This window comes from Marmota monax, unplaced genomic scaffold (genome assembly GCF_021218885.2).
Source record: "Marmota monax isolate L192 unplaced genomic scaffold, Marmota_monax_Labrador192_F-V1.1 WCK01_AAM20220418_F8-fsc00034, whole genome shotgun sequence".
Taxonomy (NCBI): Eukaryota; Metazoa; Chordata; class Mammalia; order Rodentia; family Sciuridae; genus Marmota; species Marmota monax.
Genome location: NW_026693934.1, coordinates 7,854,703 through 7,877,169, shown reverse-complemented (window position 1 = coordinate 7,877,169; position 22,467 = coordinate 7,854,703). Strand labels below are relative to the sequence as shown.

Sequence of the window (22,467 nt, the reverse complement as noted above, 5' to 3'; positions counted from 1 at the left end):
AACATAATATCCTAAAAGTTGAGCAAAGAGAAGGCTGTTAACAAATTTACTATACATGAACATCTTGAAGCCTTAGTTTCTTAACAGGTAAAAGAGATTTATTACTAAGTATTTATCTGTTAAGGTTGTAGCCTTATACATGTAAAGCTTTAAACACACGTGTTTTTGAGGATTAAATTCACCTATCACTTATTCCTACTCTAGGGTTTAGAGTGCAACATTCAATATTACCATTCATTCATACAGTGATTAATTTTAACTGCTTTAGAAACAGTAAATATGCAACATTCAATATTACCATATTTACAAAATATAAATAACATAAAATTTACCACTTCAACCATTTTTAACTATACAGTTCAAGGGTATTAAATACATTCACTTTGTTGTCTAACTATTACCACTATCATCTTCTGAACTTTTTATCATCCCAAACTGAAATTCTATACTCTTATAACAACAACTTTCATAACCCTCAGTCCATCACCCCTGGTAACAACCTTCTGTTTTCTGTTTCTATAAATGTCTGACTATTCTATATTTCATTAAGGGGAATCATACAATATTTGTCTTCAATTACATACTGTATCAAATAATCCAATGGCATCCTACATAGTAACAGAATTCCTTTTTTCATCAAAAACTAAAATATGTAAACATAATAATAGTATAAAAATCTTTATGTATGGGCAAAGAATTGGGACTGGAAAAAGTACATTCATTTACTGATCAATTTTATATTATAAATAGAAACTAGTACCATTTGCCACATAATATTTTTATAACTATTAAATAGCTTTATACATATAAAAGGACTCAGGCAATGTCTATTACCTTTGTTTCAAGGCAACTGGCAACATTCTTTAAAATAGGGGGAGAAAGTGGGCTGGGGTTGAAGCTGAGTGGTAGAGCACTTGCCTAGCTAGTTCCTAGTGAGGAACTGGGTTTGATCCTCAGCACCACATAAAGTAAATGAATAAAGGTATCGTGTCCATCTACAACTTAAAATATTTTTTAATAGGGGAAAAGAGAAAGATAAGAAGTAATGTGAAAACATATTTAATTTTTAAATACATTTTCATAATATTATATCATTCCACATCTTGTAAGCCAAGAGCATTCTTCTGGTTCCTACAAAAAGATAATGGTGTCTTGTTTTTGTCTTAGTAGTACCAAGGTCAATGTCAAACACTTCTGGCAAGGGCTGTGACACCCCAGTAGTCTTTCTTGTTGGCCCCCAGGTGGCAGTGTGGCCCAGAGCAGTAAACAAAAATTTCTACATAATTTTTAAAAACCCCTTTTATAAAGGAACCTCATAGCCTCATAGACAAATTCACTTATAAAAATTAATCTAAAATTTTACAATCATGAACAAATAATGTAGCTTCATCTCAGTTTTAACTAAAAATATGAATTCATGGAATGCTATCACGTGTTTGACAACCAGCTATGGCCCTAAATTTCTTAAAAAGATTTGACTAAATCCTGAAATAGTTTCAAGAATATCTATAATTTATTTTAAATATAATTCAGTTATCATAAAAAACTTATAGTTAGGGCTGGAATTGTGGCTCAGTGGCAGAGCACTTGCCTAGCATGTGTGAGGCACTGGGTTTGGTTCTTAGCTCTGCATATAAATAAATAAAATAAAGGTCAATTAACAACTAAAAAAATATTTTTTAAAAAAAACTTATACCTAAATAAATGTCTAGATGTCAGAAGTTATTTGCTCTAAGTTATAAATCTCTAAAAAGTCTTAAGCTTATTTCATTCAGTTATTTTCAGAATTCTCTCCCTAAGTGCAAATGCTTGCCTGCTCTCTTTCTCTTCCTTCCTCCCTCCCTCTCTCTCCCTCTCTCTCACCCATACACACATACACACACAAAAACACAAAACAAAGGCCTTGTGGATATTAAATTTGACACAGAAAAATTCTAAGTGATAAATATGAAAAAATATTTAAATTATTATATTCTTATAAGTGTACGAACCTAATAAAAGTTAAAGACAACAAAATACAACTTGTGGATCTCATGTGGATCTTGATTTGAATAAGCCAACAGCAAAAGGCACGTTTGATATAAGTGGGAAAATTTTAATATGGGCCAAATATTAGATACAATGAGGAATTACATTTTGTTAGCTATGATAATGATGACATGATTATAAAAAAGTCCTTATTTGTTAGATACTTAAAAATGAAGTGTTCTGTCAAGCACAGTAGCACATACCTGAAAACCCAGTGACTCGGGAAGCTGAGACAGAAGGATTGCAGATTCAAAGCCAGCCTCAGCAACTTATCAAGACCCTCTCCCAAAATGAAAAATAAAAAGGGCTGGGGGTGTAGCTCAGTGGCAAAGCACCCCTGGGTCCAATCCCCCATACCCAAAAGAAAAAAAACTGAAGTGTTTGCGAGTAACATGTTTTTTAATTTACTTTAAAATACTTGAGAGAAAGAAGTTTGTAGATAGGAACAAGGAACAGAACAATCAATAAATAACAGAATGTTCATAATTATTAAAGCTGGGTAATAACCACATGGAGGTTCATTACCTTTTCTCTATATATTTTTGTACACATTTGAAATTTTCCATAATAACATTTTTAGAAAAAATAAAAGGCAGTAAGTACTGTACTTTGTAAAATTTTTTCTCTAGTATACAATATTATATAACTGTGTTGTAAAACTAAGCTAAACCTAAAAATTCAATAAATATTTAGCTCTCCATATTTCTATTACTGTGTTCTAAGCCTTTATCATCATATTTGTTTATAAATCATCACTTCTTAATTAGTGTGATTTTAAACTTAGTATTAATTTTCATTTTTCTTGCTGTGCAGTATGGTGTGTGTGTGTGTTTAGAGACAGAGAGAGAGAGACAGGATAGTTATGTACATGTAACATGAATATTACCCAAAATGGAAATTTCAGAGAGGAAGGAGACTAGAGGCAGAAAAAACATTCTATATTAACTCTTTGGAAGCAGTTTCCCTAAGTCTAATGTGTTATACTGATTAGTCTCTATTTGCTCCCTCTTACAGATTACCCCATTGTTGACTGATTTCAAACAGGGTTTGATCAAAGAAGGTACCAGCTAGAGATTATGGAGTAAGAGGAGAGAATGGTAGAGGAAGATCTGATAGTGGCCAGGTCCCTCCAAAACCAAAGGTGCTGCCTTCTGCCTGCTTTCCTTAGCTCCAGTGCTTACAGGGCTCCCTTGTTCTCTTAGACCCAGGAATGTTCATGACAGGCTGCTATTTACTTCAGGTTTCTTAGTGGCTCAAACTATTTGTTGGCTCTCTTAACCTGAGATAGGCCCTCACTCAGAATTGATTAATGAGGTAGAATTTTAAAAGAGAGTATTAGGAACTGGGGTGAAGCTCAGTGATAGAGCACTTGCCTGAATTCAACCCTTAGTACCACCAAACACAAATACAAACACACACACATACACACACAAATCATGAAGATATGTGATGTTATAGACATGTGTGTATTATATACATGTATATGTATACAGAAACATATGTATGTACATATTTCAAAACAAAGTATATCTAAATATATATATACACATACATGTTTAAGTATATACAAATATGTACACATATATTTAAAAACTGAATTTTTTGGAAAACTTGCTATCAAAATATTAAAAAAAAAACGGGGGCTGGGGATGTGGCTCAAGTGGTAGCGCAGTCGCCTGGCATGCGTGGGGCGCTGGGTTCGATCCTCAGCACCACATAAAAATAAAATAAAGATGTTGTATCCACCGAAAACTAAAAAATAAATATTAAAAAAATTCTCTCTCTCTCTTAAAAAAAAAAACAGAAAATTATGTAAATCTCAAAGTGTACAGCCTCAGAAAATTTAAGAATATTCATAAAGTGAACACACCATGTAAAGAACACCAAGTTCAAGAAACAGAATATTATAAACACTCTCAGAAGTCTCCCCTCTGGTCTCTTTCTGTCACAACACCAACCCCCCCACCAAAGCTCAGCCACTTCCTGACTCCTAACACCATAGATTAGTATGTTATATATAATTAATTTAAGTGGCTTAATATAAACTAGTATCTTATATATGTTTATAAAAGTGGACATATACAATTAATATATGTATGTATAACATGTACATCGATGTGTTCTATGTTTCACTTTCAGGAAATAATATATTCCAAAGATTCATCAAATTGTTTTAGTAATTTGCCCATTCTCATTGATAAGTTTTCCATTATGTAATATAATACAATTATTTCCCATTCTACAGTTGATCGACAACTGGGACTCTATCATGAACAGTGCTGCTGCTATAAGCAATCTTGTAAGTAAACATATATATGTACCTATATTACCAGGGAAAGGATTAACAGGTCTCAGAATACATTTGTTCATCTACAGGAGACATTGACAAGTTTTCCAAAGTAGTTGTGCCAATTTTCCCTTTTAACAAAAGTATAAAATAAGTTACAAATGTTTCATACCCTTAATTATGTATATATTATACATAATTGTTACAAATGTTTCATACCCTTAATTATGTATATAATATATATACATACACACACATATATATACACACACATATATATACATATACACACACATATATGTACACACACACATATATACACACACATATATATACACACACGTATATATATATTTTATTTATATATATATATATACACACACACACACACACACACACACACACCACCATTCTGGTGACTGTGTAATAGTTTCCTATGTTGCTCTTACATATATCTAATGGAAATGAGTATACATGTTTATTAATGCAACCTAATATTATTCCTCAAACTCATAAGCTATAGAATTGTAGATAAAAATTTCATGAAGTTATAGGCTTATATAAATTAAAAGTTTAACACAGATAAGGTTAACTATTAAAAAGTATATTGATAGAAGCATCAATGACACTTTTAGATACAGGCAGCCAGTTCTTTCTCTAGACCTTCAGACAGGGTTCCTTACTGTTATGGGAAAAGGCAAAACAATGGCATTATTCTACAATTCATTTGTCTGGAATGCCAAGATTTGGTTTCATATCGGTTAGATGACTCAGGCTAAATATAATTAGTACATTTTTGTAAATTATGACTCTCAGGTTTTTCCACCCATATTTGAGGTTCATTCATACTTTCAACTAATTATTCTTAGCTTATAAAATTGAGATGATTAGCATAGTAATTTATGCCCTAATATTAAAATGGTTTAACAAAGAATCTTTTTGTAGCAAAATCACCAGGAGTGTCAAAGTTTTTGTTCACTGATGAGAAATTTAAATCTACCGTCAGCCAAACAAGTTTGAATTTTAACACTATAAAAAAGCAGCATATCCCAATGAGTAAGTAATATAATAGAAACCTCTTCAATTTTAGGAGAGAAAAGAAAACAATGGAAGAAATTAAGCTGTCCGTAATACATTTAAAGAATACAAATTACTATAAAATCTTCCCTTATCTTCTTTGAAAATTCTTTAAATACCACAGTCTTTTCTTCCCCATGGAGAGAGATAATTAAAACAAATTTTCTGTCAGAATTTCACGAGAAATGAAATACACTTTGAGAACAACATCTACACAAGGATGTGGTGCATGGTTATCAATAATATTTGAAAAAACAGAGATATCTTAAATATCTAAGTAACAAGAGGATAGGTTACCAAAAATATTAAATATTAAAAAAATAAGCAGAGTACATAAACAGTGTTCTTTCCCAAGAAACAATACATGTCAAGGAAACAACAACAAAAATACAAAATTCAAAAGGACAGTTTCGAAGTGAGGGGGACATTCTTATAGCTAAGTTAATAAATCCTTATAACAGCACAGAGGATAGGGAGAGTAGTGGCAAAGTATCTCCATGGTCCAGTCTGATTGCAGAAGCAGCAAGACTCAATGACAAACCATTTGTGAAATAGAATGAGACAGAGGAAGAGATGAGAGGTTCTACCTAGTTACATATCCTGCAGTGCTAATTTCTTTTGACTCAGGAGATACCAGTCAAAACAAATCAATTATGTATTAAAAAATAGATATTATTCTAGAACATTGCTATTTTAGAACACTATCAACCAAAAGTTCATGTGTGAAACAATGGCCCAAGTTCAGAAGTGAAATGACTGGGTTGTGAGAGTCTTAACCTAATCAGTGCATTAATCTTGTGACAAGGAATATGCCTTTGGGGTATATTTTGTCCTTGTTTAGCACAGCTCTCTCTCTCTCTCTCTCTCTCTCTCTCTCTCTCTCTCTCTCTCTCTCTCTCTCTCCTTCCTGGTGTCAAGTCCTGAGATGCCTTCCTCTGCCACACTCTTGTGCCATTATGTTCTGCCTTACCTTTGGCCTCAAAGAATGGAGTTGGCCATCTATAAAATAAGACCTCTGAAATGATGAGCCCCAAAATAAATTTTTCTCCTCTAATTGATTTTGTCAGGTCTTTTGGTCACAGCATCGACAAAAAAGTTGACTAGATTTAACAAACCATGAAAAAGTCTTTTAAGTGCTATAAATAAGAAGGAAAACAACAACAACAACAAAAAGGTTACCATGAAGCAAATAAAATTAAAATCTGAAGAAATATTCACCTTTTTAACAAAAAAAACATAAGACAGATGTATAGGAGCTCAGAAAATTACAGTCAAAAACAGTGAAGAAATAAAATGTAAATTGACAGATCAGAGAAATAAAAAATATGGATAAATAAAAACCACTAAAACAAAGACAAAATTAAAGCAGAAGAGACAATAGCAACTACTAAAAACACATAGGTCTGAAAAGGAAATCTACAAAGGAATGACCAAAAAAAATCAAGAGATTTAAAGTAAAAATAAGTCATGGAAGAAAAAGAAAATAAAAATAAGAGAGATAATAGGCCAAGACAAATCAACAAATATAAGTATACTTGGTATCTTCAGAGAAGAAAAACAAACTAAAAGAACTAAATACCATCCTAAATAAAATTCAAAGAAATTCTTTAGAAATAAAGGAAAAAATGCAAAACACACATCCAGGAAAAAGAAACATATAAGGGTCAACACCAAGATATATGCTACTCCTAGAATGCCAAAATAGGTAGTGAGAAAGAGAATTGATCAGTACTAAGGAGGGAAAAAACTGGCAGCTCTCAGACAACCTACATGAGCAATAAAAGAAAGTGGGATTGAGGAATTTCTTACCCAGCCAATTTGTCATAGTCTAGTGAAGTCATTGAAAAACCATTTTTAGTCTTTTTATATGTTTTTTCAGTGTTAGAGATAGAGGCTGGGACCCTGCACATGCAAGGTTAGTGTTCTACCAATGCTCTACTCCCATTGAAAAGACATTTTTAAAATGTAAGAAATTGAGAAACAGCTTCCCCATGGGCACTTTTTAAAAAATTAAATTAAATAGACAGCTTCCTCATGAACTAATAAGAGAACTGAAAACATGTCCACAAAAGGACTTGCCTAAGAATAGTAACATCAAATCATAGGAGCCTTAAAATAGAGCCAACTCAAGTGTCCATCAGCAAATGAATGAACAAAAATAATTGTAATATATTTAGAGATAAAACAACGTAAATGAATACTTTATGTTGAACAAGAGAAGTCAGACTTATATAAACTGCATGACTATTTTTAAGAAAGTCCAAAACAGATAAAAATTAATATGTGGTACAATAAGGGATTATAACCTGCTAAATAAGATAGAAACCCATGAGACCATACTGAGAATGGGTGGATAATTGGATAAATGAATGGAGACAGAGAGAAGCGGGCAGGGAGGAGGGAGGAATAGGGCAGTAGGGAGGGCTCTTCCTTAGAGTAAAATGCAAATCAATAAATCAGTATTTTATTCCCATCAAGACAAAAATTGGTTTGAGCAGAAATCATCTATGAATGCTAAATCCAAGAAGAAAAAATGGATAAGGAATAGAATACTTGCGTGGCATCAAAACTGCCTCATTAGTTGTGTTACACAGTCAACAACTGTGAGAGGAGAAAATAGTAATTATATGGTGGAGAAACTGAACAAAACTGACCAGCAAGCAAAATTTAACAATATAGCCAGTAAGGGGTTGAAGAGCTCAAAATAATGCCCTGAGAGGGACAGTACTTCAATCTTACTTATGAACTAATTCAGGAAGGACTGTGTAACCTAAACGTCATTGAGAAGAAACATTAATAACATAAATTGAAGCATGTTCTATAAAATAGACTGAACTATATTCTTAAAAAATGCTAGTGTCATGAGAGACAAAGAAACTGTCCCATACTAAGAAAACAGAAACAAATCACTAAATGCAAAAAGTGATTCTGGACTGCATCTTCATTGTAAAAGGAAAAAAAAATGTGTCTCATAAAGGACAATACTAAGATAATTAACAAAATATAAGTATGTTATTCTATGAAAATAAAGTTCCTGAATTTGATGCCTGTTTTGTGCTTTTTGAAAGATTATCAGGAACATTAAAGTAAACGAATAAAAGTAAAAATTCCTAAATTTGATAATTTCATCGTGGTTATGTAAGAGACTACCTTTGTTTTTTTAAAAAAAATACAAACCATATTTGCAGACTGTAGTATTGCAGACTAAAGAAACATGACATCAGTGGCCTACTTTCAAATGTTTTAGAAAAGTATCAACACTAACATAGATGAGTATAACTCTGTGACCATGTATGGAGAGAAAGAATAATAAAGTAAATGTGGCAAAATGTTAAAAATTGGTGAATTTATGTAAAAGATGTTATTTTTATATTTTTCTCATAACTTTTCTGTAAGTTTGAAATTACAACAAACAAATTTTTAAAAAATAAGAGTACAAGGTAACTATGAGAAAAACTTTGGTGACAGAAGTCAGTTAAGTATTTGCCTAATTTAGATGAAGACTTGATGAAAAAAGAAGCCTGCCTTGGGCTGATGGATATGTTCCATCTTATTCTGTATCTTTGAAAACACCATAGTACAATCTATCAGAAATCACTGAAATATACCCTAAAACCTATGCTTTTTACTAAATTAAATTATACCTAATTTTTTAAATCCAAAAAGGAAACGTAAATCTTGGCATGAGGTGAAAACTGATCAAAACTCATAATCATAAGCCTCTCTGAAAAGGAATTTGAGATTTGATTTTGTTACGTGTGTGATCTGAGAAACTCCTAGCCAAGAAGAACTTAATTTTGTGAATCTTCCCTATGAGAATTTATCACTCATATCAATCTCTTAAGGTTCCCACATGTTAAGATTACTTAATTATTAAAACATAATTTAATACATTAGCAAACACAATAGGAAATTTTTTAAAGTAAAATAAGCCTCCAAAGGACTGTAGATATATAAATAAGAATGTTCTAAATATTTACATAAATAAGAACAGAATTAAAACATGGTAAGAAATAAGATATATAACCAGGCAGACTTGAGTTGGATATTCTAGGACTTAATAATACACTATCTGAAATTAAAAACAGAAAACAAAATGTCCCTATTCTCCAATTTCAAGAAAGGAAAGGACTGACTGTTCTTTGACATTAGCTAGCTAATCCCTAAATTATACACAAAAATTCAGCCAATCCCTAAGCACTCCTGTTGGTTTTTTTTTTTAAAGCCACAGGCCTCCCCCAGAGCCTAATGCAATTGGCTGGGGATGTGGCTCAAGCAGTAGCGTGCTCGACTGGCATGCGTGCAGCCCGGGTTCGATCCTCAGCACCACATACTAATGCAATAGCAAATCTGTTTTGTTTAGAGAGCCATGTCTAACAATACAATTCTCCTTTGCTCAGCAAGAATAATAATAATAATAATAATAATATATATATATATATATATATATATAAAGTGATGGTCTCGTCCTTAATAGAAGTCAATAAATTAGCTGCAAATAAAATAAATAGTATTAGTAAACTGGAATATAGCTGAAAAATAGATATATAATATATATGTAAACTACATATACATATATGCACATTGTTTAAATACCTAAATTATATATGAAATCTATATACAGATAGTACCCATGCACAGATAGAGAAAGGGAAAGAAAGAGAGAGGTGGAAACACAAAACAAGCAGATGAGATACAGGACACTGAAAAAAGGTCTAACACAAGAATAACTGGAGTCCAAGGAGATAAAGAATGTTATATAAATAACACTGAAATAGATAAAAACTAAAATTTTTCCAAAATTAAAAATTAATAATAACCAACAAACTCAAGAAGTATGAATGCAAAGAAAAATCACACCTAGGCACATCACAGTAAAACTTTTGGACAGTCAGATAAAGACAAAATTTAAAAACATCTGGGGTCGGGGGAGACCATTATACTAGAATTAAATATGTTCAATACCTAAGAATAAATATGTAAGATAATTTCTTTGAAAACTACAAAAACTTATTAAAAATTAAATAGTGGAGAAATAACTGAAATAAAGTAAGTGAAGAACAAATAATGAAACAATAATTCATGTTCACAAATTATCAACTCTATCCAATCTATTACAGATGTAATACAATTTTGATTCACAAACTTAGCTGAGACAATTTTGAAAGAGAATGAACCTGAAAAATTTATACCACCTGATGCTAACATATTTACTACAAAGCTACAGTAATTGAGAAGTATGGTACTAATACAAAGATTAAAAATAAAGAAAGGATTCAAAACTATACCATCCCATATTGTAGCCAATAGACATATATGGCTCTTCAAATTTAAATTTAAATTACTTAAAATTAGTCAAAATTAAAAATCCAGACCTTAATTGCACCAGCCACATTTTAAGAACTCATCAGCCACATGTAATTAATAGCATTAATTTGAACAATACATATACAGAACATTTCTATCATGGCAGAAAGTTCCATTAGACAGCATTTGATTTGAAAGAGGTACTACAACATTACTTGATTTATGACAATGGTGATGCTATAATGCAGTAAAAGAAAGTCAGTCTTCTCAATAAATTGTGATGGATCAATTGGACATAAAAGTAAATTTAAAAAACAGATAATCAATCCTGACCCCTTACCTCATAAGCATTATCAACTAAAGTAGAATATATGTAGACCTTATGATCCAGCAATTCTTCTTCTTGGTAAGACAAATATCAGAATATGTATATGTGTGTGTGTGTGTGTGTGTATTTACCAAAATATTTGTATAAGAATACTTATATCATTACTATTTGTTAAGAACCTAAAACCAGAAACAATCAAAATCATCACCAGTAAAATGAATAAACAAATTTTGGTATTATAAATGATATTTATAAGGCAATGAGAAAGAATATACTACAACCACATTCAATAACAAGGATTGATCTCACAATGATGATGAGTGAAAGAAGATACACACAAAAGAGCAGGTGACAATGTACTGCAATGAACAGGCAAAAGTGATCTGTGGTGATAGAATTCAGGATAGTGGTCCTTTGCAGAAGAGGGAAACAGCAGTAGCAGTGATTGGAAAAGGACAAGAGGAAGGTTTCTGGGATGCTGGCAATGTTCTTCTTTAGATTTTATTTTATTTTATATATTTTTTGAAAAACATTGAACCTGGGAGCACTTTACCAATGAGCTACATCTATAAGGCCTTTTTATTTTTATTTTGAGATAGGGCCTCCCTAAGTTACTAAGGCTAGCCTCACACTTGCAATCCTCCTGCCTTAGGCTTTGGAGTCACTGAAATTACAGGCATGTATCACCATGCCAGGCAACATTCTCTTTCTTGATCTTGGTAATGGCTATACTCTGAAAATTCCTCAAGTTATACATACATGATCTGTATATCTTTCTCCATGTAAATTATAGGTTAATAATGAAAAGTACTTTAAAAACTGAATAGGTGGATTAAACAGCAGATTAAACCAGCAAATCATGAACTATAATAGAGAACTTTAAAAACAGCATAATGTACAGATGATATAGACATTAATGGAAGCATATGATAGAGTAAAAATGACAAATATACATCTAATTGAAATTGCAGAAAAAGACAAAGTAGGAAAGAAATAATATTTTAAAAGTTAATACCTGAGAATTTCCTAGAATCAACAGACAAAAATCTCAGGTTTAATCCTACACAGGATAAGTAACAAGAAAACCAGACTGAATAAACTATAATGAAATCGTAGAACTTCAAAGACAAAATCTTAAAGTCAGATGAAGGAGCAAAAATTAGACTGATTGCTTTTACTTGTTTGAAAATTTTTAAACTCACAGAAAACCCAAAAAGAAAACACTAAACAGTCAGGCCTGATGGCACATACCTATAATCCCTTTGACTCAGGAGGCTGAGGCAAGAGGATAACAAGTTTGAAGCCAGCCTCTGAAACTTAGCAAGGCCCTGACTCAAAATAAATAATAAAAAGAACTGGGAGTGTAGTTCAGTGGTAAAGTGTTCCTGGATTCAATCCTCAATACCAAAATAATAACAATTATCATAATCATCATCATCTAAATACATTCACCAGATTATACCATTTACCAGATTATACCGCTAAACAATTAATACCCTCATATATTACCTCACTAAGAATATAGTCATTAGATCATACCACTCATCAGAGTTACACTATTAACATCTTGGCTTATCACTCAAAATTTCTTTAAATATATACATGTCTTTCTTTTTGGAAAAATGTAGAAAGAAAACTGCATGTAGTATGATAATTCATCCCCAAATTGTTTATCATGAATTTCTCAAGAACAGGCTTGTATTCAATCACAACACAGTTACCTCATCTAAGATAGACAACATTAATAATATCATCACAATTGAGTCCAGATTAAACTTTTTCAGTTATCCAGAAAACATTCTGTAAAGCTTTTCTGCTTACTGATCCAGGATCTAATTAAGATTTGTATATTACTTTCAGATGTTGTAGTTGTTAGGTCTGTCTCAATTTACAATATACTCACTGTTTCCTTTTTTTTTTTTTTAAGGACACTGAATCCTTTAAAGAGTCCAGGTCAGTTGTCCTGAAAAAAAGGTCCTCCATTCTGGATTGGATTGAACTATTATCTCATGATTATCAAGTCAAATATTTCCATTAAGAATGACACATAGGGGCTGGGGATGTGGCTCAAGCGGTAGCGCGCTCGCCTGGCATGCGTGCGGCCCGGGTTCGATCCTCAGCACCACATACAAACGAAGATGTTGTGTCCGCCGAAAACTAAAAAATAAATATTAAAAAATTCTCTCTCTCTCTCTAAAAAAAAAAAAAAAAAAAGAATGACACATAGGAGCTGGGGTTAATTAGCTCAGTTGGTAGAGTGCTTGCCTCTCATGCACAAGGCCCAGGATTCAATGCCTAACACCACAAAAATTAATTAGTTAATTAATTAAAGGTATGCTGTTCGTCTATAATTACAAAAAAAAAAAAAATTTAAAAAAGAATGACACACAGATAATGTTATGTCTCTCCTGCGCACTGTATTATGCATATGGTTGTCCTACCATTAGCAATGCCAACTTTGACAATTTTATGATTTTTTTTTTCCTTTATAATGAATAAACCATCTATAGGAGGCTGGTGTGATAATACATACCTGTTATCTCAGCAGTGTGGGAGGCTAAGGCAGTAGGATTGCAAGTTCAAAGCCAGCCTCAACAAATGAGCAAGATCATGTTTCAAAACAAAAAAAAATGAAAAGAACTAGGATATAGCTCAGTGATAAAGTGCCCCTGGGTAATCCCCAGTACCAAAAAAGAAAAAAAATATATAGGGTGGTATTTGAGACCAAAAACACACTTGGCAATTATGAAAGTCAGAAGAAAGTTGAATACAATTTTCAAAGTGCTAAGAAAAAAAAATAACTATTAAAGCAGACCTGAACTACCAACTAAAATACCATTTAAAAATTAAGATCTACCCTGAAATTATGTGAAAGTCCCATCAAAAATAATAATAATAATAATAATAATGGTTCTGCCCTGGTTAGATGAAATTATTTTCAATGATATTATAGATCTTTGGTAGGTAAATTACATAACTAAATAATAAGCTATTTCTTGAAATAGCAACTTTATTGCCTCTATTATGAAATATAAATATTTAACTTCTATTCAATTCCTTTCTGTTCTCTCAGTTATTAAAATTGTTATTAATTATTCTTTAGTTCCCTTTGTAACTATAAACATTATAAAAACGTGTACATAAATATATATTTTATTATATAAAATTAAGACACCAACCCTTGATCTAGCACTAATGTTAAGACATGGTTATTAGCACCCTCACCACTCCTTTTCAAATTTTGCATCTATAATTTTTTTATTAGAGTTTAATGATTATACATGTAGTTGGGTTCATCCTAACAACTTATTCCTGCGTAGGAATCAAGTTTAGTTCATGATCCCTCTTTTTCCTTTCCCCTTTTCCCTCCCACCCTCACCCCCTCCCATTCTCTTCCTCTACTCAACATTCTTTTGCTATTAATTTGTATTTTATTAGTTTTTTAATATATTCCTATCCTTCCCTCCCCCTTTCCTTACTCTAGCTTCCACATGTGAGATAAAACATTCAACCTTTGAGTTTCTGAGTTTGGCTAATTTCAGTTAGCATATTATATTCCATTTCCATCCATATACCAGCATTATTTGCCAAATAATGTAATAAAAAATCTCCACTATCATGTGTCAAGAAAGAAATAACAGCCAGGCACGGTGGTGTCCGCCTGTAATCCCAGCAGCTGGGGAGGCTGAGACAGGAGGATCACGAGTTCAAAGCCAGCCTCAGCAAAAAGCGAGGTACTAAACAACTCAGTGAGACCCTGTCTCTAAATAAAATACAAAATAGGGCTGGGGATGTGGTTCAGTGGTCAAGTGCCCCTGAGTTCAATCACTGGTACCCCCCCCCAAAAAAAAAAATAACAATTCTAACCCAAACAAAGATCAAATGAATGGAAGTTCTTTAAAATGAATGAATTTAGCTTTATAAACAGCTTATTTCTTATTTTCCCATTTGGCTACATATACTCACATTTTGTTAGGACTGGTTAACTGTCTAAGTACAAGTGTTCTAAAATAAAACTAGACTAAGAAAAAGAGAACAGACATTTTATTTGAGCATCATGAAAATCTTAATTCAATGCAGCAACTGAATCTGAAGTATAAATTGTTAAAGAGCATGACCAACACATCCAAGAGAGTAAGTGACCCACAATTTAATAAAGTCTGTCTGACCCTAAAACCTGGTTTGTTTCTTATGTCTTTTTGACAATCCCACAGACACAAGTATGAACTACCTAAAGAAGCTAAAGGCTGTCAAGTAACAGTTTAAGATGCCATATGTGACTGAAATCTTCAGGAATTTGAGAGCTACATATATTGTAAATATAGAATGTTCTAACTCCACAAAAGCAAAGTGAATCTACAAGAGTGATATCTAGGATGGAAATATTGGCAGGATGCAGGTGAAAGATGAAAAGCACAAGATATATAACCTTAGGTATCAATTAATATCTGTAAATACAAATGCATAACAAACTACTAATACATGAAAAAACAGATTAATCTAAATAAGATTTAAGTGAATGAAGTCATCTTTCAAAAACATTCCATTCACGTGAATTCTAGAACATGTAAAACAAACCTGTTTTAAAAAACATCAAAGATCGAGGCTGGGAATATAGCTCAGTTGGTAGAGTGTCTGCCTTGCATGCACAAGGCCCTGGGTTCAATCCCCAGCACCAGAAAAACAAAAACAAAAAACATCAAAGATCAATGGTGGAATATAAGTGTGGGTATTGGTTGGCAAAGGAAGCGAGGAAAATTTTATATGATGGTGGGTTTCAGTTATACAAGTATATTCATTTGTCAAGGTTTGTGCATTTCATTAATTTAACCTCAATAAAAAACTAAATAAATATGAACTATAATTAATTATATATATATATATATATATATATATATGTATTTAGGGGAAACATAATAAGGTGTACAATTTACTATAGACAAATAAAATGAAAAAAAAATGAACTGATTTGAGAAAAAGATAAAATAATAGATAAATGGTCTACCAAATGTCTACACTTTTTTTAAAAAGTAGTTTTGGTAGTTTTGTATGGACAGCCTGCCTTTATTTTATTTGTTTATCTTTATGCGGTGCTAAGCATTGAACACACATGCCAGGCAAAGCCCTTTGCCACTGAGCTACAGCCCCAGCCCCAAATGTTTACTCTTAACATTCTTTCAACATTGCTTAATGTTTAAAATTTTCATCATAAATATTGGGGACAGCTCTGCTTCCTGGTTATTATGTCCTGATCTGGTTTTCTCTGCTGTACCCTTCAGCCAAAATGTTATTCCTTACTAGGGCCCAGAGTTAGGGACTTGGCTGACCATGGACTGAACCTCTGAAACCTCTGTGAGCAGAGTTTCCCAAAGGCTTCATTAAAACTCTGAAAAAAGATTGAAAGCAAAATCAATGAGAATCTAAGTCAATCATTAAAGAAACTAACCAAAATATAAAATAATGGAAGTCTTCTCAAAACATATTTGTTGGCAAAAGAATTAGTTTTATAAAATACATTCACATAAAATGAGCAAATGGTTATTTTAAATGCAATAAGTAACTTTTTGGGGTTTTTTGTGATGCAATGATTATTTGTAGACATAATCTATATAAATAAATGTCCTAGAGGTCCTCAATAATTTTTTAGTGTAAAAGTGTTCTGAGCTTTTATACATTCCAAAAGAGAATGATGATATTTATCTCTGGAGTTCCTGGGAAGATTATATAATATACTTACAAAGCACTTTGTGAACATGAGTACACATTATAGTAATAGATGCTATGCTAATTAGCATTAATTTTGGAAGGGTCAAAGATTTTGACTCCCAGTGGAAATAATTTAAATTAAGCTTATGGTTTCCTTCTCTTTGCAGATCCTTCAATTATTAGTGGCAGCTGGGGAAGTGATAATCAGCTGGCCCAGTTGTGTGTATGTCATAGATTTTCATTTTTCTTATAGTTTAAAAGGTACATGTTATATCAGGCTATAGAGTAAAATGTGCTTTTATAACAGTCATTTAAACTTTTTTTTTAGCTTTATTTTATTTTTTATTTTCATGTGGTGCTGAGGATTAAAGCCAGTGTCTCACATGTGCTAGGTGAGTCCTCTACCACTGAGCCATAACCCTAACCCCTAAACTTTTAATCTAGTTTGTTTTCAGTCAGAATTGTTTCCTTTTGTTATTATTAAAGGGCCAATTATTTGTCTAGGTGTTCTAGATAAAAGTAAAAACAAGTTTCTTTCCTTGAAGATCGTGTGATGTAATAAAGGAAATATGCATATTAAAAATAAATGAATAAAATATAGAGAAGAAAGAATATAATACATGTGACTATAGAACTATGACAATACTATCCTTAAAAACATAGAAAACCAGGGGCTGGAATTGTGGCTCAGAGGGGGAATGCTCGCCTCGCATGTTGAGGCACTGGGTTCGGTCCTCAGCACCACATAAAAATAAAATAAAGATATTGTACCTACCTATAACTAAAAAACTAAATATTAAAAAATAGAAAACCATGCAATATCTCAATGTTATGGAAGAGATATACACCTATTTTCAAGTTTGAAAAAAGTAAAGAAATACAGGCAGTAATATAAGGTACTAGCAAGACACAAGCAGAGGTTGCTAATTTAAGATGAAAAATGAAATGAACAAAAATGTAATGAAGACTAGGTAAATATAAAAAAGTAATACATTCTAGAAAACTGTTAATATATGTGATGCTGAGAATATCTAGTAATTCAAATAATTAACCTGTTTTGTCCCATCATCCGACATGTAGAACACAAAAACTTAAACATACTACATTGTGTATCTACGTAAAATATAAAATTGCACATAGAACTATATTATACTATAATTGTAATATCAATATAATAATAAACTCTAAATTATGATTTCTGACTTATTTTAATGCACCTGTGTCAATTTTTTTGAAATACAGAATTAAAAACTTGGGATTTAATGGGTTAAGGTAACCAAACATACTTTTTTTTGAGGTACTAAGGATTGAATTCAGGGTACTTTAACACTGAGCTATATCTTCAACTCATTTTATTTTTTATTTTGAGATAGGGTCTCAGAAAGTTGCCTAGGTTGGCCTTGAACTTGAGAAAGCTGGCCTCAAAACTGCAATCCTCCTGCCTCAGCCCCCCAAGTTAGTGGCATTACAGGGGTACCACAACATCCAGTCAAACATATCTTCTAGAGTTTAGAATATGTTTAGTATCTTCCAACCTGAGTATAAGTCAATCATAGTAAATGGATGAAGCTAATTTACTCAGAATCAATTTTATTAAAGAAAGACTATGGGTACCTGAAAAAAAATAGTTTGAACACAGCTTGTTTTTTTTTTTTACACTTGGCAGGAATATAATATTTTTAGCATGTCTGAAAAAGTACTTTACCTGCCTTGTCTTCCAAGGGCAAAAGTGATGCCATCTTTCTGGAATGGAAGCAGTTTTGTTCTTAGTTTCTCAGGCAAAAAATCCAGTTGTTGATAGTATTCATTTGTTAAGCAAGAAATCTGAGGATTATGAGACTTTTTTATGTTCTGAACTTTAGGCATGATGATCCTATAAACAAAGAAACCACAAAAAAGGAAGGATAGGGGAAACAGATTTACTAAGTGTTACTATAGAATCGAACATGGGTAATAATATTATGGTACTTACAAATAGCTTTGATATACCATCTACATAGATATAGAAAAGTTAGGTTGTGTTTCCAGAGTAAGTTACTAAGAAAAGTCAAAGTACTAAGTTCAAAAACAATTACTTGCACTTGCCAGAAACTCAGCACCCTCAGTTTCATCTTGAGCCATAATATAGCCATACCCGTCTTTCATAAAATAAATGTTCTAAAAATTATAAAATCAACTAGATTTTTACAAATTGAATAATTTTAAAAACAAAGGATAATGTACTATAAAATACTGCTTTTATAAGTGACTCTTTTATACATATACATTTTCATATCATATCAGATATTCTAAGAATGGGGCAAATCTACATTTAAAAAATTATAAAATACAAAGACCTTAACTCCAAACTTACAGTAATTAAATTAATTCAACATTGCTAAATAAAATTTATTTTTAAAAATTAAAATTAATTCTTTTTAGTCAGCTAATTTTACAGTATAAAATCTGATTAGCACCTTCCTCACTCACTGGGTGTCCACAAATATAATTTTCTACCATATCAAAATTTCATATATCTGTAAATTCTTAGAACTCTGAAAGACAAAGTCCTTTTAAACCACTATGCTATAATGCTTCTCTAATAATATTTCATATTCAGGTGCATCACTGTTTATAAATAATCTCATTCAACTTTTTAAAGAAGCTTGCTTTCATGTGATGGTCACTTAAAGACTTGTAAAACTTTAAGTCCTCTCCTCCCTCAAACGTAACTAATTTCTAACTCTACTAAGAATCTTAAGAATTAAATAAGTTTTATTTACTAAAAACAAATAGGTACTACATTCCATGATCTGAAGAATTAAGGCTCATACCATCACAGGGCTTACATTTTTGAAGGAGTGATTAAAGTAAATAAATAAACAAGATGATTAATTATATCATAGCAGAAATATTGCAGGGAAGTTAACATGCAAACAGCCATTTGAAGAAGGCTGAGCAGAAGAGGTCCATCTTAAGAGGTAAGGTTTATCCTATAGTCTGAAGAATGTAAAAGTCAACCAGGTTCAAAATTAAGAGAAAAGCACTCCTGACAGAGAGCATTAGTGCAAAGGCCCCGAGTCAAGAAAGAGCCTGATATTTTCAAGAAACAGAAAGGAAGCCTGGCATGGTGGTGCATGCCTGTAATTCTGGTATCTTGGGGGCTAAGGCAGGAGGATCACAAGTTCACAGGCAGCCTCAGTGAGTTAGTAAACCCTAAAAAACTTAAGTGACCCTGACTCAAAACAAAAAATGAAAAGGGATGGCGGATGTGGCTTAGGGGTTACGAGCTGCTGGGTTTAAACCCCAGTTTAAAAAAAAAAAATGAAGTAAAGTGGGCTGGGGCAGTGGTAGTGTTTGTCTACTATTTGCAAGGTTCTGGTTTTGATTCCCAGTACTGCAAAACAAAAAAAAAAGAAAGAAAGAAAAAGAAAAAGAGAATGAATGAATGGAATGCAAATGTGCTGTTCAATACATCATTAGCCACATGTGGCTACTTATTTTATTTTTTTAATTTATTTAAAATTAAATAAAATAAAAATTCAGGCCAGTTATACCAGTTGCTTCAAGTGCTCAACAGTCACAGTGGCTATTAGCTACCATATGAAACAGTGCATATAGAGAACATCTCTATCTACTGAAAGGTCTATTGGACAGCACTTACTATAGATTTTTAAGCAGTGGAATGCCACAGTCGGTCTTAAATTTCAAAAACTACATGTGGAGGACAAAGACACCAATAGGAGGGCAACGAATGAATGTCACTACAGGATTTGGTCAGTCACCAAGCTCCCTCTGCTTCAGTAGGCAAGTGGACTTGAAAATTTTATATATATATATATATATATATATATATATATATATATATATATATAAAACTAAGAGTGTATATATATATATATATATATATATATATATATATATATAAAACTAAGAGTGTATATATATATATATATATATATATATGACTCAGGTCTATATGAATTATCTTCATAAACACCAATACATGGACATTCTTAGAACCCTCAACAGCACCTACAACAAAACTGAGCAAACAGATAATGTTTCAAAAGGGGGAAGGTATAGAAGCAAAAAACCTACTACAGGTTACAAAGGACAAGGCAAAATGATCTTTATTGGGGCTGGGGTTGTAGCTTAGTGGTAGAGCACTTGCCTAGCATGTGTGAGGCACTGGGTTTAACACTCAGCACCACATAAAAATAAATAAATAAAATAAAGCTATTGTGTACATCTATAACTGAATTTTTTATTTTTATTTTATTTCATTTCATTTTATTTTATTTTGGTATTGGGGATTGAACTCAGGGGCACTTGACCACTGAGCCACATCCGCAGCCCAATTTTGTACTTTATTTAGAATGAGGGTCCCAGTGAGTTGCTTAGCTTTTGCTGAGGCTGGCTTTGAACTCACGATCCTCCTACCTTAGCCTCCCAAGCTGCAGGGATCACAAACATGTGCCACCATGCCCAGCTCAACAACAACAAAAAAATTTAAATAAAATGATCTTTATCAGTGAAATGGAGAGATCTGGGAACTGTATCAGACATAAAGTAAAGGGGACTTGGTGATAGAGTACATGTGGAGAATAAGAGAAATGTGGGATCAAGATGTACACAACAGCAATGGAGTCAGTGATACAGAACAGTACAATGACTATAGAAGAAATGAATTGGGGAAATCAATAAATCTTTTAGAAATACATAAAATTTGAGAGACTACAAAATATGAAAAGGAAATATCAAGTAGGCATAAAAAAATCTATGAAACTAGAATTCATATAGGAAAGTCATGGAGGCTTAACACAAGAAATATCAGTCAGCCTTATAGCTAATGAGTTTGCTAATCAGATATGTTCATTTTGAACTTTAACAGAAAAAGTCAAAACTCAAAGGAGCAAAGATTAAGTGAAATCCATTTTGGCAAGGTAACAGCAGGATAAAGAGTCATGTCCACTTTCCAGAAGTAAGAGTTCAGAAGCATTATTCAGAATCAATCAGATATAAGATACAACAAGAAGGAAGCTTAAAAAATACAAAAAAAAAACAAAAAACTATTTTACTGTCTATTATCTTTGTTCAAGAAGACTACTTTTTGCTTTATTTACTTTGTAAAAAACTTTCATGGACATTACATGAAAAATACCTGCTACATTGAGGTCGCTTTGTAATCACTACAATTTATGTTGTAAGGACTGGCTACTACATTTGTAAAAATAAACAAGAAGCTAAAGTTACCATAAAAAAAGTTACAAATGGGGCTGGGGATGTGGCTCACGTGATAGCGCGGTCGCCTGGCGTGCGATCGTCCCGGGTTCGATCCTCAGCACCACATACAAAGAAAGATGTTGTGTCTGCCGAAAACTAAAAAATAAATATTAAAAAATTCTCTCTCTCTCTCTTAAAAAAAAAAGTTACAAATAAGATTTTTTAAAATTATTCAGTACAAAGACAAAAGAAGTCTAAAGTAGTATGAAAATGTTCAAAGAAAATTTCAATTTTCAGATTATATTGTGGCTTGCTGATGATGATTCAAACACGTGTCTAGATGTATTAAAAAAACAAACAACAACAACAACAAAAAAAAAAAACTAAGAGCTGGGGTTGTGGCTCAGTGGCAGAGCACTTGTGAGGCACTGGGTACGATCCTCAGCACCACGTAAAATAAATAAATAAGCAAAATAAAGATATTTTTTAAAAATTTAAAAAACTAAAATTATGTTATATTCAATAGAAC

General features: G+C 32.2%; 1 protein-coding gene across 5 annotated transcripts in view; it reads right to left on the bottom strand.

Moving 5' to 3' along the window:
- The window catches only part of Zranb3 (zinc finger RANBP2-type containing 3), a 232,121-nt gene that overhangs the window by 193,424 nt on the left and 16,230 nt on the right, over positions 1 to 22,467 (bottom strand). For 3 of the 5 annotated variants that reach the window (XM_046463792.2, XM_046463794.2, XM_046463796.2), the window contains exon 2: positions 18,439 to 18,606. In XM_046463792.2, coding sequence (XP_046319748.1) covers positions 18,439 to 18,599 — 161 coding nt within the window. In that variant the 5' untranslated portion in view covers positions 18,600 to 18,606. Of the gene's footprint in view, positions 1 to 18,438; positions 18,607 to 22,008; positions 22,095 to 22,467 lie in introns of those variants that run through there. The other 2 variants (XM_046463793.2, XM_058585387.1) reach the window with 2 other exon arrangements.